General features: G+C 45.5%; 1 protein-coding gene across 3 annotated transcripts in view; it reads right to left on the bottom strand.

The window, feature by feature from the left end:
- Positions 1-13,595, bottom strand: part of PLXND1 (plexin D1) — a 131,905-nt gene extending 118,310 nt beyond the window's left edge. For 2 of the 3 annotated variants that reach the window (XR_010589033.1, XM_024105001.3), the window contains exon 1: positions 12,140-13,594. Coding sequence is in view for 1 of the 3 variants with exons in the window: in XM_024105001.3 (XP_023960769.2) it covers positions 12,140-13,456 (1,317 nt within the window). In the remaining 2 variants the exon portion in view is untranslated. Of the gene's footprint in view, positions 1-12,139 lie in introns of all 3 variants that reach the window. The other variant, XR_010589034.1, reaches the window with a different exon arrangement.
- Positions 13,596-18,497: the final 4,902 nt, after the last annotated feature.

The following is an 18,497-nucleotide window of genomic DNA, read 5'->3' on the forward strand; positions in this document are numbered from 1 at the left end:
ACCGAGGAGCGGGGTTGGGAGCTTTCCCCGCTCCCAGTGCTCCAGCCGGGGAGTGGGGTCAGGGGCATGCCTTGCTCCGCGCGTGCAGCAGCTCCGCTCAGCTCCCAGAAGCAGGAGTAGCTGAGGGGGCAGTGCCTGCGGATGGGGCAGCGCACAGAGCGGCGTGGCCCCACGTCCGAAGGGGGATAGGCCGCTGTTTCCAGGAGCCGCTTCAGGTAAGCGCCGGCTGGATCCTGCACCCCTGAGCACCCCCAGCACCCAAACCCCCTGCCCCAGCCCTGACTGCCCTCCAAACCTTTTGATCCCAGCTCGGAGCACCCTCCTGCACCCCAAGCCCCTAATCCCCAGCTCCACCCCAGAACCTGCACCCCCAGCCAGAACCTCACCCCCCCGTGCGCCCCAATCCCCTGCCCCAGCCGAGAGCCCCATCCCACCCTCCAAACCCCTCCATCCCAGCCCGGAGCACCTTCCTGCACCCCAAGCCCCTCATCCCCAGCCCCACCCCAGAGTCTCCACCCCCAGCTGGAGCCCTCACCCCCCCCATGCGCCCCAACCCCCTGCTCCAGCCAGCCCTCCATACAATTTCCATACCGAGATGTGGCCTTCAGGCCAAAAAGTTTTCCCACCCCTGCTCTATATCAAAATGTTAGTCTTCATAACTCCTCTTTTTAATAAAGTGCATCAACTGCCATCAATTTTTACCTAGAACTTCTCCTATATAGATTTCTATGAATAGATATTTGCCAGGATATGCCCTAAAATCAGGAAACCCTGGTTTCCACTGGCTCATTTCACTACGGCTACCAACCAGACAGCCATCAGAAAGCAATGACTTTTGATCACTATGAGCCCAAAGTGCTTTAGAAGCTGGGAATAGTCATCTGACTGCAGGATAAAATCCAATAACTAAAAAGTTTATATTTCAGAAACAGAAAGGTATGAAAGATCTGAATATTTTATACAGAGATGGGACAAACATTCCCTTGAATAACAAGAAGGTGTGTGTTTGGGTGTGTCCAATCCCAGCATTAGGCAGTTTTGTTTCTGGGTTGGAACCAAAACAGGCTTATTCTCCAATTCTAGTTCCAATTCACATGCCTCTGAAATCTTGTAAGAATAGCTATTCTTGAGCAATTCTGGCCCAAGATGTTGGCAGTTTCGATCGAACAATTGGACTCAGATTGCGCGATTTCCACCATTCAAGAACAACTGTCCTGCATTTTGGCCCACGCTACCATAACAATAGCTGGTGAGATTTTGGTGGCATCTAATTCAAGCCTTGCTAGGGCTTAAATCTGAACCTGGATTTGTAGCCTAAATCTGATCTGATCATGCTTCCTTGGCCCATCTCTAAAATACAGTACCCTTTCAGCTCATGGAGAGTCGTGATGTGTTTATCAGTGCATGGTCTAAGTTTCTGGAAGTACATTAAGTAGCTATTGGAATAACATGTGTGACTAATAATAAATCACATGGACCCTATAATCCGCTTCACTGTGTAGTGCACAGAGGAACAATACTGGGAAAAGAGGCCTGGATATAGAAAAGATGTAAGAATGAGCAGACTATTCCCCATTTGCTCGATAACTGTGTCCTTGTTCCCCAGAGAAGCTCTGTATGCCTAAAGCACCCCACTGAAAAACAAGGAGGCAGAGACCCAGGGGAGGACTCAGGGAATGGCTGTTTTGTAGAGCATGTTCCCCCCTCTATGTGACCCAATATCCATGTAAGAGAGGGGAAGGTTAACAGCCCCTCCACACTCTGTAACCCTGATGGGCCAAAGAGCACAACCAAAGCATAGGGCCCAGTGACAGCACTGGCACTAATACCATTGCTCAGAGTGGGGCTAAGAGGAGCATGGGGGGAGAGGCCCTCTGTGCACCTCACCAGGTATCAGTGGGGTTTGGCTCAGGTTTTCATGGGTGTCCCTGTTTTCCATCTTTATCCCTTGCCACAGCCCCAGTCCCTGTTGCACTGCTGAAAACTCCATGATCCAGAGTGGGTTATTCTCAAACACCAGATCTACAGCAGCCATGGGGAGGTTGTTTTTTGTTGTTTTTTTTTAACATGTGAGGGGAGCATAGGTGCCATGATAGACATCCTGCGCCAGCCTCATGCCTCGTGCATCTCCATTAAGTTCAGTGGAGATCCAGCAGGTGTAAATTTGCCTCACTCCATCTGTAAAGCCTAGAGGACTATGTCTGTGTGTAATTACTCTATTTCCCCTTCTCCTGAAAAACAGTACATTATAAAATTTTGTGGGGGCAGGAAATGGCAGCTTCATTCCTGTTCAAACCACTCACGACTGTCATTGAACTTCTGGCCATTGCTGGCCCACTGTGTTTCAAGAAAAGGTGGCCTGATTATTCACAGCTCCTACAGTGCTCTGTACCTCTGGGCTCCATTGTAGACAGAGATTTGCGTGAGAAATGATCGCATATTCCCCCAACTGAGCATTATTATGGACAGAACAAGAGTAATGAGGCACGATTATCAGGAACAGCGCTATCAGCCTTTCTGATCGGCTTGTCACATCTAAAACAGCCTCATCTAGATTCAGCCTGAGATCAGCCTCTTCTAAAGCAAGCGCTCCAGAGAATCTGCTCAACCTCACCCTGTCAGAACGGGGGCTGCCAGCAGAACTATTATACAGCTGCTGGATATGAATACTGTTCTTTCTGCTGAAAAATGTCAATAAATTCTAGGGCCTCCCTTAGTGAGGGATCATTTCAGCCAGTCTGCTGCCTCCTCCACTTGCTCTAAGCAGTTACTTCCCAACTCGTAACGAAAACAGGGAGCTGCAATCATTACTCTACCAACCTAGAAACAGGGTGGGGGAAACAGCAAAGCAGAGGACACTTGCAAATTAGCAACTCTACTGCTAACTTCATGGCTAACTTCCCCTCCTGACACTTTGCTCATGCATCCTGGATTATTTATAGTGTGATATGTTATACAGGCGTTGTCTAGTGGTAGAACAAATGACTGAGCGGTGAGGACCCTTGGGTTCTATTCCTGACTCTGTCACTCACTCGCTTTGTGACAATGGGCAGGTCACTTTGCCTTTCAGAGCCTCAGATTCCCGACCTGTAAAATGGGGGTATTAATTCTTACCCACTCAGGTGGGTGCTGTGAGACTTAATTTGTGAATGTTTGTTAATTTTGCACTTTGATTTATGGCTGGACAGAGCTACAGAAATGCAACGTGTTAAGTACTGTTCTTCCACTCCACAAGTACTCCTGTTCTTCTTCTACAAAAACAATTTCAAAGAACCATAGGGAATAAAGTATACAGGCATTAGCCATGTGCTCTTTTCTGCTGAACAGTTTCTTTTCTCATTGTCAAGAACTTTTACTATTATTAGATACTATCCTTAATGCAGTAAGTGCATGCACAAATGACATGTCGGACTGCTCATTTGTGCACACAATTAGTGCAGCTGTGCATGCAACTGCAATAACTGTGAGCAAATTATCCACGTGTGCCATTCTAAAGGTCTGAACCATTACTTGTAGCCATATGCTATCAATAATATTGACGATACTATTACCTGGGAGCATGTAGCAGTAGGTAAGTGTGATGGGTCTCAGGTATTTTTAATTTACTGTTTTCATGTCTCTCTTGTGCTTGCTTGTTCAATGTTTGCATTAAATTACCTTAGCCAAGGCTTTATGTCTCTGATAACCCTTTCCAACAAGCTATTGGGCCAGAACAGCATAGGTATTTAGGCACCTAAAGACCTGGACTGATGCCTAGTAGGATTTTAAAAAGTCCCTAAGAGAGCTGGAAGTGGATTAACCTAATCCACAAAAAGACACTCTTAATGCAGAATAAGAGTGTCCACATGGGGAGTTAGTGCAGAATAGCTTTAAATTTAAACCCTAGCTATTTTGTGCTAACTACCCTGTGAATCCACCATGTTGACAAGCTCTTAATCAGGCAACATTTCTGGTTTTGGTGTGAAGCCAGGTGAACCTCACTGACTTAGACTGAATTTCCCATTGCAATCTGGGGTTCATTTGGACTTGAAACTCAAAGCAGGTGTGGGCACAAGAGGAGTTCTCGGGTGGTTTGAGACCAGCTGGTAAGAACCCAAGCAACATGAACCCCTTTTAGATAAGATCAGTGAGTTTCACATAGCCTTTTTACAGGTTTTTCATCTTTGCATATGTCTTGAAATTGCATAGATGTGTTTCACTCTAACCTCCCACTGTTACCTACTGTTTAGTAGAGATGGGCCCAGGACACTGCATTCAAATCCAGATTCAAGTCTGAACTTCTCCAAAGAACAATGCAGGTTGGAGCCAGGGCTTTGATCTGGACAGCTAAGTCCTGATCCTACAATCAGATCTACACAGGCACAGAGCTCCACCCACACATATTGGAGGCACACAGAATGAACTCTTCAGGCCAGGGACACTGACTTTTATTTTCTCTGTAAAACAATATTCATAATCAAAGTAAGAAAAAAAGATGAATGTGATATAATGACATACTGTAGTTTTGGAAAATTGCAGTATTTTGCAGCTTCAGATACTGCTAGCAACCTCCAAAAGCATCAGATTATATAAAACTAAAATGTATTACAGGAACTTTTGCTTTATTTTTAATGTATAAATTAAGTGTAAATTTGCAGTTTCCTTTTTGTGGCTAGTTCTCTGGATTTGTTTGAATAGATGTTAAGGTTAGAGGAGATTTATTTTCATGTTTGGAGTTTCTGAATTAGTATAAACTAGTACTTTAAAGTAACAAACCTCCTTTAAAACCCAGTCCTACTGAGACGCTACAGTATGTTTGGACAGTAAGTAGATGCTTTGTCATACTCCCATGTGGATACAAGTTTTAGTTTCGGAACATTTTCTTACTGGTTTTAGACAACATTTCCAAACCCAAATATACACATAGTGAAATGGTTTATATAATTCACCCAAACAGTACATTTTATTTAACAACTCATTATCATAAAACTCATTGATGGCTATCTGATCATTAAACCACAAAATATACTGTTCAGCTACCATGCAGAGTCTGACATAAAGCCACAAGAGCCAGAAAATTCAGAGTTAATGCTGAAACTCCAGCATTATCACATGCCACTATGCCTAAGTATGTCAGCATGTAAAATACAGTAAATCAGAAATCCCTGGAGGTCCCCACAACAGAATTGGGTTTAGATTGGTGTTTCAACCCCCATTCCCCTGTTCTGTATGTGCATTAGACATTACATTTTATTTTAACAGTTATTTCTCCTCATGGTTTAGGGACAGATCCTTAATAATGACTGCAGCATGCAGAATACACGTGGGTGCACAAAGATGGTTAATGTTCACATTTGCACTCCCCTGATCCTGCTGCTGTGAGGAGGACTGAATTAGAGCAGCCTGGAGGCTGCTCTATTTCCTCTTGCTGCAAACAGCCCCCAGGCGCTTGAACGATGGCATTACAACAATTTTTATAGTGGGGATGCTGAGAGCCATTGACCCAAACTGTAAACCCTGTATATGATGGAAACCAATTCAATCCAGGGGGTACTGCCAGACCTCCCAGTACCCCTCCTTCCAGCCCCTTGGGCTTGAAACACAACCAGGAATGAATGTGGGACACAGGAATCCCAGCCATACCTCCTTCCCTCTGATATGACAGGATCACAGATAGAGAGGGACATAAGAGCCCATACATTGGCTGTACACTTCTGGATGATTCCCCTTATACTAGGGCAGCGGTTCTCAACCTGGGGGTTGGGACCCCTCAGGGGGTCATGAGGCTATTACATGGGAGGTTGCGAGCTGTCAGCCTCCACCCCAAACCCTGCTTTGCCTCCAGCATTTATAATGGTGTTAAATTTATTTTAAAAAGTGTTTTTAATTTATAAGGGGGGGTCACACTCAGAGGCCTGCTATGTGAAAGGGGTCACCAGTACTAAAGTTTGAGAACCACTGTACTAGGGTAATTCTCAGCAGGCCAATTAAACCAGCTTTATGGCCAACCTGCCCCTTGTGTGGTGTCAAGTGGCCACACCACAATAGAATATCATGACCTTAATTTCCTTTTTTGGGGTTGATCATCTAAGGTGCAGAGCATCTGAGTGCCCTCAACTCAAATCCATGTGAAATTACAGTACTCAAAGCACAGTGGCGGATTGGGTCCTTAACTAATTATCTTTCAAAAAGGAAATTAAAAGGCATACCAGGCACATGGCATGAGGTTTAAGGGTCCTAATAGTCCAGAATCCCTACCTGTTACAATGGTGTAAATATGGGGTAAATCCACTGGGGTTTCTCAGGGTTAACTCCAGTGTACCGGAGATCGGAATTTGATCCCATATAGCAATGGACCCATTTACACTTAACCATGTTTGCTAAGCTCTGACAGCACCCCACCCTGGAAGGTATCCACTCAAGAGAGCACATATATTCATCATCATCTTTGGAGACATGGATTCAAATCCTGTTGAGGTTACATGTGATGAAAATACATTAGTGGTCCCATTCTAGCACTTCACAGGGGACAGTTATTGTCCCTATCACAAAAACAGCACACAGTCTGAGACAAGTTGTTATGGACAGGCAATCTCTGCTCAGGAGAGGCAAACCTGGAACTTCCCCACTAGCCTTTGGTGCAAAAAATGACCACTTTCTCTTCGTTCCAAAATCCCTCCACACACATGCTTTCCACTAAACCTCCCAGTCCTAACCCACCTCTTTCATAAGTGCTTTTACAGAACCTTTCATTAACAAAACACATAATAGCAACACTCTGTTAATCTTCCTCTGCTTATCTAGAGAATCTGCATAGGTATTTTGTCTGGCCATTTAGACCCCAATTCAGCAGAGCACTTAAACTTGTGCTTAATATGTCAATGGAACTACTCAGGGGCTTAAAGATAAGCACTGTGCTGAATAAAGGCCTCAACGCATTGTACAGCAGTGAGCACACAGTCAAAACATAAATAATACATTAACATAATAAATAAAAAATCTGCTAGTAAGATTTGAGGTACTCTGTGGAGGAAGCATAAGCAACACCTACCCACACTAGACCTGTCTATTTTTCTCTCTGGGCAATACATCTGTCCCCCAAACGTATATTATTTATTCATTATTATTTCTACAGCACTATAGGTGTGCATGGTGCTTTACAGACAAGCACAGTCCCTGCCCCAAAAGAATTTACAGACTAAGGGCCTGATCATGCAATCCACTTCTCACACAAGCAGTCTTTACCTCCATGAGTCCCACTGACTTCAAAAGGATTAGTCATATGAGTAAAAAGAAGAACAGGAGTACTTGTGGCACCTTAGAGACTAACAAATTTATTAGAGCATAAGCTTTCGTGGACTACAGCCCACTTCTTCGGATGTAGTCCACGAAAGCTTATGCTCTAATAAATTTGTTAGTCTCTAAGGTGCCACAAGTACTCCTGTTCTTCTTTTTGCGGATACAGACTAACACGGCTGTTACTCTGAAACTTGTCATATGAGTAAGGGTTGCAGGATGGGTCGTTTGATTTCTTTCCAAACAACAGCCCCCATAACACTACTCATTACATGTTCTGTAATACAGAATCTTTTTAGCCTAACCTGTGTTTGGAATGAATCAGCCAGTCATTTCATATTTTTTCAAACTCATTTAAAAAACAACACCCTAATCTACAGAACCACTTTTTAAAAAAAATACTTGAACTCATTTGAGTTATATGGGGGGGAGGGAACACCAACAAAACCTGGGAACCCACTAACTGCTGAAAAGTGGAGCTTATAATAGAAACATGGATAGACCCTTAGCTAAAACACCATGCCAGCTGCTGCTGTAATATATTTTCCTGCTGTGTTCCCAGGGCTGGGACATAAAATGTATTAGAATATTTCATTGTCTCGAAGGTGGAAATTGGTGTTAGATTTTTTTCAGTGCAAAGAAACATTATATTACAATCCTCATCTTGATACAGTTGCTCTGGGAGTTGGAAATAAAAGCAGCTTGTTAGCTTGTTGGCAATTCTAATGATTAAGAAAAAGGGGGGGAAATTGAAAAGCTCTTCTTCCAACTAAATGGCAGGTAAGAGGGCTTCCAGCCGACTAGGTCAACGTTTCTAGAGATTCGCACTTCAAGTGAATGGGAAATGAACAAATATTAAGCAGGAAGAAATGTTAATAGTATGTTGCATTTATGTATTGCTGAACCTTCCATGCATGGAACACAAAGCACCTTCACAACCATAGTCCTTAACACCCAATGAGGTAGGCTCAGTAACTACAGGAAGATCATTTTATAGATTAATTTACTGAGACACAGGGAAACGACTTGCTCAAGGATATACAGATAGTCAGAGTCAGGATTAGAAGCCGGTTCTCCTGACTCCCAGCCCTATGCTATAATCACTAACTTACACTGTTCCCCTTGTGTAAATATACATTTTCTAAGAGCTTGATCCTGTAAGGTGCTGAGTGCATTCAACTCCCACTGACTTCAATGGAAGCAGAGGGGACTCAGAACCTTGCGGCACCCACCCCTCAATGCCACATACATCATTGTTTAACCACACTTCTAATGACACACCCATTCTTAATATGCTTTCATTCTAGAAATGACAATCTTCCTAGTCATCGCTGTGTATAGATAAGATCCTGAATACAGCATTCATTTCTGCAATCATTGAATCAATACAAAAATTAATTACCAAAAAAAAATGATTATTCTTGCCAGTCCCTACAGAGAAGTCACTTGCTTTACATTATAAACCCTAGTTTTCATCCTTGCTCTGACACTGACTCCATCTGCAGACTAGGGCAAGTCTCATCATCTCTGCTTCAGTTCCCCCACGCTATGAATAGCAATAAATATACTTACACAATTGCCTCACAGAGCATCGAGAGGAGGCATTAATATCTATAAAGTGCTTTACAGAAGAAAAAGACTAGATATTTTAAGTGCTGATAAATGATGGCTTATTCATGTTGTTAATTGTTGCCCCCAAGTGACTGTAAGTTAGAAAAACCTGTACTATTCACACAGGCTGGTATATTCAAAGGAGGCTGAGGAAGTTAGGTGCCTTGTTGCCATTGAGTTTCAATGGAAGTTGGGCACCTAACTCCCTAGTACACTTGGAGAATCTCAGCCACAGTGCCTAATCCTGCAGTGATTACTCCCTGGTAAAAAGCGTGCCCCTGCAAAGTGCTGAGGTCCTGATTGTAAGGGATGCTGAGCACCCAGCACATCAGCCAAAATCATCGAAAGTGGAGGTGTGTTCAGCAACTGAAAGTCAGGTCCTCAACTCCCACTGACTTCACTGGGAGCAGAGACTGCCTCAGGGACTGGACCCACACGATTTAACGCGCTGAGTCTTTTTGTGGCCTTAACTTAAAAGCCACAATGGTTACCAGATTTCCTGACGTCTAGGAGCTTGTACTTTGCCACAGAGGAAAACAATTCCATTTCCCTAAAGCCGATCTGTGAACTACTCCATTGAGGCTACCTATTTTAACATAGCGTGGGGCTGCCGTTGCCAGACACACTGGTTACCATAGGAAACCTTTCTATCATTGCCACTGTAAAGCACGGAAGCCCAAACCCAAGTGCTCTGTCTTGCCTGTGAAATCAAACAGACGTTTTTATAATCTTTGATGGAGCCGAGTTGTGCCTCTTTTCCAGATGAAGAAAAAAAGATATAGTGCTAAAGCAGCTCCATTGTTTAATAGTTTGTGACTTTTGCTAGAGGGGAATATAGGCATCTTTGTCTGGCATTAAAATTTATATTTCAGTGTTGTTGTTGCCATGTTGGTCCCAGGATATGAGAGAGACCCGGCAGGTGAGATAATACCTTTTAATGGAACAACTTTTGTTGATGGGAGAGACACACTTTTGAGCTTCACAGAGCTCATGTTCAGAACTGGAACAGGTAAAAAGCTAACTACAAGGTGGGACAGATTGTTAAGCATACGGAGTAAACACATGTTGCGAGAAACCACTTAAAATAAAGTGGGCAGGGGTATTAATTTCCAACCCTGAAGAAGAGCTCTGTGAAGCTCAAAAGCTTGTCTCTTCCACCATCAGAAGTTGGCCCAATAAAAGATATTACCCTCCCACCTTGTCTCTATTAACAGTTATGTCCACTTGGTAACAAATTGTGACAATGGCAAACTTCCACCCCAAATGCAATGGAACAATGCAGCCTGTGTCCCCTCTCCATGCACTGTACACATCCTGCACTGTCCTGCTGCAGGAATACACAGAGGGACGTGGGAAGAGAACAGTTACAACCGAACACACATTCTTAGAGCTGCCTTCCCTCCGCGTCTGTACAGAGAGCAACAACCAAAAGGAAAGAGAAAAATAAAGACTGTGAGTCACCACTGGTTCACTGGGAACAGGGGACGTGGGAATAAAAACGCTCCTTGATAGAAGAGGGGGCGGTTATATGTGTGTGAAAACCACTGCATGTTTGACTTCATAGTAGTAAACCAAGTAGGAATCCAATTGACTTTCACAATGGACCTAAATTTATACATGGGTACTGCATGAATGTAAACCCTTGTGAAAAAAAGGAGCTTACTGTACTCAGCATGTTTCTCCCAACCTCCTAAATACTCTCTAGTATAAGTAAACCAGAATCACTCATCAGAGAAGGCTATAAGATGGATTTGATTATGGTCCTGGGAGTGCAGAATACACATACAAATTCTGACACCCACGTCAGTCCTGGGCAGAATTTTGGCTTCATTCAACTGCAAACCTCGGAGAGAGATCTGGGTTTGGCTGCTGACACCCTCTCCTCACCCACCACACATACCCAAAGTCTGATGGGGTTTCGGGTCCTGGGGTTTGGGACAGACCATTAAAGAAACAGAGCCTGATCTGCACCACTGAAGTCCGTGGAGCTTTGCAACTGATTTTGATGGGGTGCAGTGTGCACGCTCATGCCCATAGAGACTAGTTACAACATTCAGATCTGGCTCTTGGTTCTGATTCCAACCACCACCATCCCAAAGTCCAGTGGTTCTCAAATCCAAGCTTCTGACTGAATCCCATCTCTAATTTGCATTTATGCCAAGGAGGCTTCTGTCAGATACACAGTGGTGTGAAAACCATATCACTTGAGATGTTTAAAACTGGACTAGACAAAGCACTGGAGAATAGACTGACAGGAACAATCCTGAGGGACAAACTAATAAATCTTTTCCACCTCTAACTGCCATGATCCTTAGATTCTCAACCCCTCCAGACTTCAGCCTAAAGGATTGTTATCGCTTACCCAGCTAGTCATAAAGTTCCCAGGTTATTATTAGTCCAAATTTGAGACCCAATCCTAAAGTCCTTACATTGACTTTAATGGAGTTTTGCCTGAGTAAGAACTTCAAGATTGGGACCATGAAGAGTCCAGCCCCAGCCAAGCATTCCAGTCCATGTAGTGCTTGATACCAGAAGGGACTCACCACACAGTCTTTCTGGGGTTTGCTGAGCCCTGTCCTGCAAAGCTCTAGGTTGCCTTGCAGTCTCTCACCTACTAAACAGCTAGGTTTCTCCCAGCAGGTGGTTTCTCCAATGTAAAATCTACTTCTTTGGTTCCACCGAAGTGCAGTATCACACGGATTACCTGACATTTCTCCCCCAACCGGTGGTTACTGTGCCCTCCACTTCAAAATCTGCTCCCCTGAGCGGCACTTTATCAGGGTTAGGGGTTCTCCCCAGTGGGGGTTCCCCAACTCTGCACTCTGGTTCTCCATAGGGGCAAACCTGCTCCCTGCACAGCAGCACTGCAAGGGGACCTTCCAGTTTCTCTCGCTCCAGAAGGTTGTGTCCCCCAGTCCAAGTAAACTGAGCTGCAGCATCATCTGGGGCACCTTAGGAACTTTTCTCAGTGGTTCCCCTAATGCTGGAACGCTGCTCTCCTCTATTCCCTGGGCCCCCTCTATTCCCACCCCTACCAGCCACAACATTAGGGGGCATCTCCATCCCACCAGAGATCCCCCCAATCCTGAAAGCTCCCCTGAGCTGCAGCATCACTGGGGGGAGGTTCCCCTCTCCGCTCGCGGGGGGTTCCCCACTAATGAGAGGCAGCATTACAGGGGTGCCTCCGTCCTACCGCAGGAATCCCCACTCCTGAGCCGAGAGGGGGCCCCGATCCCGAGCCGCAGCGCCCTACCTGGATGTTCCTCTTCTCGCAGGCGGGCCCGGTGCCCTGCACCACGCTGTCCAGCACGGTCACCAGCCCGGAGTCCGGCTCCACGAAGCACGAGTTCCTGGCCTGCCGGATACTCCGCTCGATGTCGCCGAAGCGGAAGGCGCAGAGCGCCGAGTGCTGGCGGGCCCCCGGCGGGGCGGCTCTCTCGAAGACCCCGAAGAGCAGCTCCTGGGGCCGAGGCGCCGCCGCGGGTCCCAGCTGCAGGGCGGCGGTGGCCGGGAAGACGGAGACCAGGCGGGTGAAGCCGTCGGCGCCCCCGGCCCCGCACTGCAGCCCCACCTGGATGTAGGACTCGGTCAGCTTCTTGGTCTCGCCGGCGCTGGCGTTGCGGCCGGGCTCGGCCAGGCAGATGCGGGCCAGCAGGCTGTGCGAGTGGCTCTCCTTGTCGCCGGCGTTGGCCTCGCTGTTGAGGGCCAGGTAGGCGTAGGAGGCGCCGCCGGGGCCCCTTGGCGGGGGGGCCGGGTGCAGGAAGGCCCGGACGAAGCTGAGCTTGTGGCGGGCCTTGGCCCCCTGCTTGATCTTGAAGATGTTGTCGTCCGAGGGGTTGAGGTCGAAGGTGAAGAGCTTGGCCAGGTCGCCGCGGGCGTTGAGGGCGCGGATGGCGATCTCGGGCGTGTTCTCGAAGCGGTGGTCCTCCAGGCTCTGGTTGCGCGGGAAAAAGGGGCTGCCGAAGCCCGTGTAGGTCGCCCCCACCAGCAGCCGCGTGTCCGGCCTCCCGCCACCCGCCGGCCCCGCGGGCCGCAGCACCAGCCCCACGGTGGAGGCGTTGGGGTGGTTGGCCGCGATGTTGAGCATGCTGGGGAAGACGGTCACCGGGTCCCCGCCGCCGCCGGCACTGCCCGGCGGGAAGCTCACGGCCACGGCGGAGATGTTGGCCATGCTGCGCAGCTGGCAGAAGCCCTGGTAGATGGAGCCGCACACCACCACGATGCCCTGCTCCGGGTCCGGCTGCAGGATCTTGTTGTAGTTGTTGGTCTCCACCTTGAGGTGCTCGCAGGAGGCCTGGGGCAGCTGGGGCGCGTGGCACAGGGGGTTATCCAGCACCGGGCCCACCTGCTCCTCCACCTCCAGCGTCAGGTTGGGGCCGGAGAGCTGGTAGAGCCGGTTGACAGCCGCCAGGTAGATCTTGCTGCCCAGCCCATCCAGGGCGAAGTTGTTGGTCAAGGTGGGCGAGAGGAACTTGTGCTGCACCTCCAGGCCGGCGCTGGGGCTGCCGAGGAGGGCGAGCAGTAGCAGGACGGGGGCCAGCACCTTAGCGCCTCTCTCCCGGGGAGCCATCCTGCCGCCTGGGCTGCTGCTCTGCAGAGTGCATGAGGCTCCACGGAAAAGGGGGCTTTGCAAAGCCAGAGGAGGAAAACCTGCTTCCTGCGAAGCCAACACGCCTCAGCACTGAGTGACGCCAGGAGGGAAGTCCTGGGCTTTCGTTGCAATCCGCAGCCCTTGCTTGGTTACTGGACCTTCCTCTCTCTCTCTTCTCGCCAGCCCGGAGATCGGATGGGGTTAAACTGCTCCCGATCTCGTCTCTGCAAAGGCTGCACCCTCCCCTCTCTCTCTGACAGCTCCGCGCTTCCTGTGAAGCGATCCGCTGCTCTCAGACTTCTCCTCTCTTTCGCTTCTCTCCTTTCTGCATTACTCATGGGTTGTTGGTTTTTTTTTTTAATTTAGGGTTTGTCATGTGAATGTGATTAAGTTAAAGATATTTTCCAAAAGCTGGAAGGCAAGCCTTGCACCAGCCAACCACACAAAGAGGCAGCCCTTGTTCCTTGATAGCAGCTCCTCTTCTAACAAATAACTCTTGTGTTTGTGGTTTTTTCATGTTTCTAATCAGAATATGGGACTGGGACTGAAGGGGAGAGGCGAGATAAGAACTTTTCTCCTCCGGACACAAAGCAAGACTGCAAACAAAAGTAAAAATAGCCCTAACCAAACAACATTAATTTCAGCCAACCCCTCCCATCCAGTGTCCCCCCCCCCAGCAGTCAGAATAGGTTAACTCTCACTGCTCTTGAAGTATTGCACTCTCCTTGAAGAGAGTTGTACAAGAAAGGATAACAAAGAAGAGGAGGTCAGACTGTCTGGGGTTGGGGGGTCAGGAATAAATTAAGTGGACAAATATTCCAAGTATGTAAGGGGGGGTGAATCTCTCCCAATCCCACTGTATTTCAGTCACTGGCGCCATGCACTGCTTGTTTTAGTTCCCTCTATTCCAATGGAGATGTGTTTGCATTGGGCTGCTCTTTTTTTTAATGTGCTCAAGAAAGGCTGACATCCCCAGAGACTGAAGTCTTCTGTTTATTCCCAGAACAGGTATAGCCCAGGCAGCAGCAATACAGGATTCCGACACTGCTCCAATAATGTTCCTGAATCCTATCCAAGAGGACCTAGGAATGAGAGCTCAGCAGGGATCAGATTGGTACTCTTCCACCTTCGCCCACAAAATAAGCTCTTCTTCTGTGAGTTGCTGCTCCCAGTAGATTGTGCAGGTGTTCAAATTATGATTGTGCATGTTCTTTGAGCTCCATTAGGCACCTTGTGCTTGGTTTATTTGGGTTGGGCACCATAGGGAGACATCACTCAGTAAATTGTGCAGGTCAGTGATCCTCCCTCTCCTTCAGAGGGTTTTTCTACACAGAAAAGTTATGCCACTATTAGCTAGGGTGTGAAGTTAAACCAATATAGTGAAAGTAACATAACACCCATGCGGACACATATGCCAGTGTACAAGTGCCTTTTTAGAATGTAGATTATGTTGCTTGGGGACAGGCTTAAGAGAAACTAAAAAAAAAAAAAAAGCAACTCTGATACTGGACTAAGTGTTTACATTTAACTATATACTTACACCACTATAACTGGTAAAACTTTCCCCTGGAGACAAGCTCTTACATGTGGAATGAAATAGTTAACAATTTTGACACGAATTATCATCACCAGGCATCTGAGTTAACCCCTCACTGGGATGAAGGGTTCATACCTTGTAGAACTAGTGTTGCAGGCTTTCTGCAGATTCAGGTAGAGGTCTCTGCATCAGTTACTCAGAGTGCACATTTGTGAAGTTTACTGTGCACCCATACCAGCTAGAGACTTAATTTTTAAATTAAAACAGATTCTGGAGAAACAGATATTTGTATGCCATATTGGCTGAATCTATGCCCTGGCATTCAATCTCTCTGCCACTTCATTTGTTGGCCTCTCTGCTGAGATTGCCAATACAGAGAGGGTTTGTGTGTGTGATGTGAGCACCTGTCCTCTGGGAGATAAACAGACCCACACCAAATTAATTTCACATAACCACTAATTGCTAACTATGGGCTAATTGTTTTCTCCCTCAGGAAAACTGACAGGAGGACAGTAATGGGGAGGAAAACTCAGCAAGAATTCTCCCTAATTGTTCCATCAGGGGAAGGAGGATAAGATTGTCCTGGGACTGGGTTGTCTTCCCATTCTGTTCTCCTTGGGTTGGTGGGGAAATGAGGTAGCACCAAGCCCTGCTCCTTGTCTGCCCCCTCCCAATTGTGGATCCACAGACTTGCTGAGCACCCTCTCTGGGGCCAGAGGAAGGGCTGCAGTGTCACTGTAATCAATGTAATAGTTTTATAATGTCACAATAATTGCTGTATTTCTTAAAGCCTCAGTTCCCGGAGTCCTGTGAATGTGTGAGCATCTTAGCTTTCAATAAAAAAGAAAGTTTCTAGCCCTCGTGGTTCTGAAGAAAAGCTTGAAAACGTGACCTGAGCACAACCTAATGGAAAGGGTGTGAGCTGTGCATGGAGAGGCCTTCCCATGCATATATCACGTGCATAGATCACATGGTGGCAGTTAGGTCTGCTGTTTGGTGTAGCCTATAAGATTAACCTGCTTGTTTGTGTAAATATATATATATATATTCTTATAGTTTAAGTATTTGGTTTATTGTAATAGGTTTATAGATTTATGTTAAAGTAAGTTTGGCTGTAATGCAAGAGACCTACAAGTCATATCCTGTATGTTAAGCTAAGGCAAAATTAGCATATCTATATTAAGACCTTTTACCCAGAAAGCAAAATTGACCTACATCTTGTTACCTAAATAGATTACCCATGCCTATGTCTAAGACCCTTTATCTAGACCAATAGACAATGGAGAATGGCATGGGGGGGTTTTCAATGTTGTACCCACAGACTTAACAGGTACACCACAAGGAAACATATGTGGGTATGTACATGTCATCAATATGCACAAACATACTAGCCAATGGGGTAAGTGTACCCTAACATTTTGTGGGTGAGGAATGAAATTTGGGCATAGGAGGAAGGATTTCACTTGTGCCCTATAAAAGAGGTGACACACCTTGCTAGAGTATTCTCACTTATTCTATCTTACTTACTTTCACTCACTCTTTCTATTTTATTTTATTTTATTCTATCTATCTACTATGACTACCACTATTAGTAGGCTGTACTTGTTCTTTCAAACCTTAAGTTCCAAGGGGACTAGGCTAAGCTTGGGTTCCCTAAGCTTTTATTCTTAGTTTGTTTATTAGGTTTTGATTTTAAGTTTAAGTTAGTCAAGTAAACCCTAAGTTAGTTTGGATAGTTCTTAGTATTAGTTTCTTCTAAGCACTGCATCTCACGCTCAAGAATTAAGAAACCTGAATTGTGAGGCTGGTCCTGTGTCTCTTACCACCAGGTTGTCGAGGAAGGGTGTAAGTATATTAACCAAAGCTTTGTTGCATATAATACTATATTATCATAGGTATCTTTTGAGTAGCAGTAATGCAATTGTAACTTTGTAACTCTAATTATTTTACCATTTACTTACTATTTCATTGATTTTAATAAAAAGTCTTTAAGGCTATATCTGTCTCAGTGTGAGCTTCCAGTCATACCCCCGAGGGTCCTTTGTAAATTCTGTGAAGCCTGATTCGGGACAAGAATTTTTATCTTATGATCAAACAGATTGGCGAGCCTAAAACCCATACTGATTAATATGAATAATTATTAACATTAATTAATTTAAATTAAAATAAGACTAAATTGATACATTAAATTAATATTATTAGTACACCCTAAATCAGGCTACATTGGTCACTAGTCTCCTGGCAAGCTCATGCTGATAGGCTCTGTGTCCCACTTTCAATCCCCCGAGCCATCCCTGTGCCTGGGCTGTTCTCATGTTACTTGAGTTATTTTCACTTATACAAAACATATCATTGAGGCTGATGGGGATTCTGGCTGACTCGTATTCTGGATAGAAACATCCTCTGTTGTTGTCTAATCTCATTTCTACACCTGCAGGCTCCCTTCACCCCTTTCATGTCCCTTTCTCCCATTTCAGAGCACTAATTAATACATAACTGCAATGGCCATGCCATGTCCACTGAAGATGTGCATAGAATTAAATACAGTGCTTTCTCATTAACTCATTGTCCTTGCTAATCATAACTATCCATTAGGGATATCAGTTCTTTTTAAAATATGGGATTCCAAGATTGTTTGGGGTTTTTTAATTTTTCAATACTATTGTGAGTTTAACTGCCCAGAAATAAACTCATGTTCTAAATATACCACCACATTGTATTTAGCACCATCCATTCTAGGACGTCAAGGACTTTACAACTGCTGGTTAATTAAGCCTTAAGTGTGAGCCAGGTAAGTATCATTATCCCTATTTTACAGAAGAAGAATAGGAAGCATAGAGGTCTACATTTTCAAAAGTGACAAGTTACTTAAATGCCTCCGTTTTTGGGCGCCCAGCCCCATAATCTATCTATTTTAGGGTTTTATAGCACCACGCATCACCACAGTATCTGGTCTCCTTCCAAGTGAGATCACCCTTTTAAAGCATCTCATATTGGACACCCAAAACTTGAGGCACCCGAAATAACTAGTAATGTTTGAAAATTTAGGCCAAAGTAAATAAGTGACTTGCCCAAAGGTACACAGTCCCTGGCCTTGTCAGGAACAGAACCCAGGCATCCTGACTCCCAGTTTACTGTTCTAACCACTTAGCTACACTGATATAGTTTGGGCCAAAATATTGGTGGTCTTGCAGGATTACCTGGTAAATATTTCATTTTTGTTGTTGTCAGGAAACAATCCTCTGATAAATTGCTTTGAGGATGATTTTTTTCCAGAAATGCTTCACCCTACCTCCCCCTCCCCCCCCCCGCCCATTATTATTAGTGGAATTAGAATCCCTAGAGAATATGTTCGGATAATGCTATTAATAGAAGAGTTTTAATCTCCAATATGCAGCTCTTAGTATTCTTCTTTGTTCTGAAAGGAAGGAAGGTCTGAAAAAAACAACAAAAAACAGCCTATGCCTCCCACTATGGACAATT

The sequence above is a fragment of the Chrysemys picta genome, chromosome 7 (assembly GCF_011386835.1).
Source record: "Chrysemys picta bellii isolate R12L10 chromosome 7, ASM1138683v2, whole genome shotgun sequence".
Lineage (NCBI taxonomy): Eukaryota > Metazoa > Chordata > Testudines > Emydidae > Chrysemys > Chrysemys picta.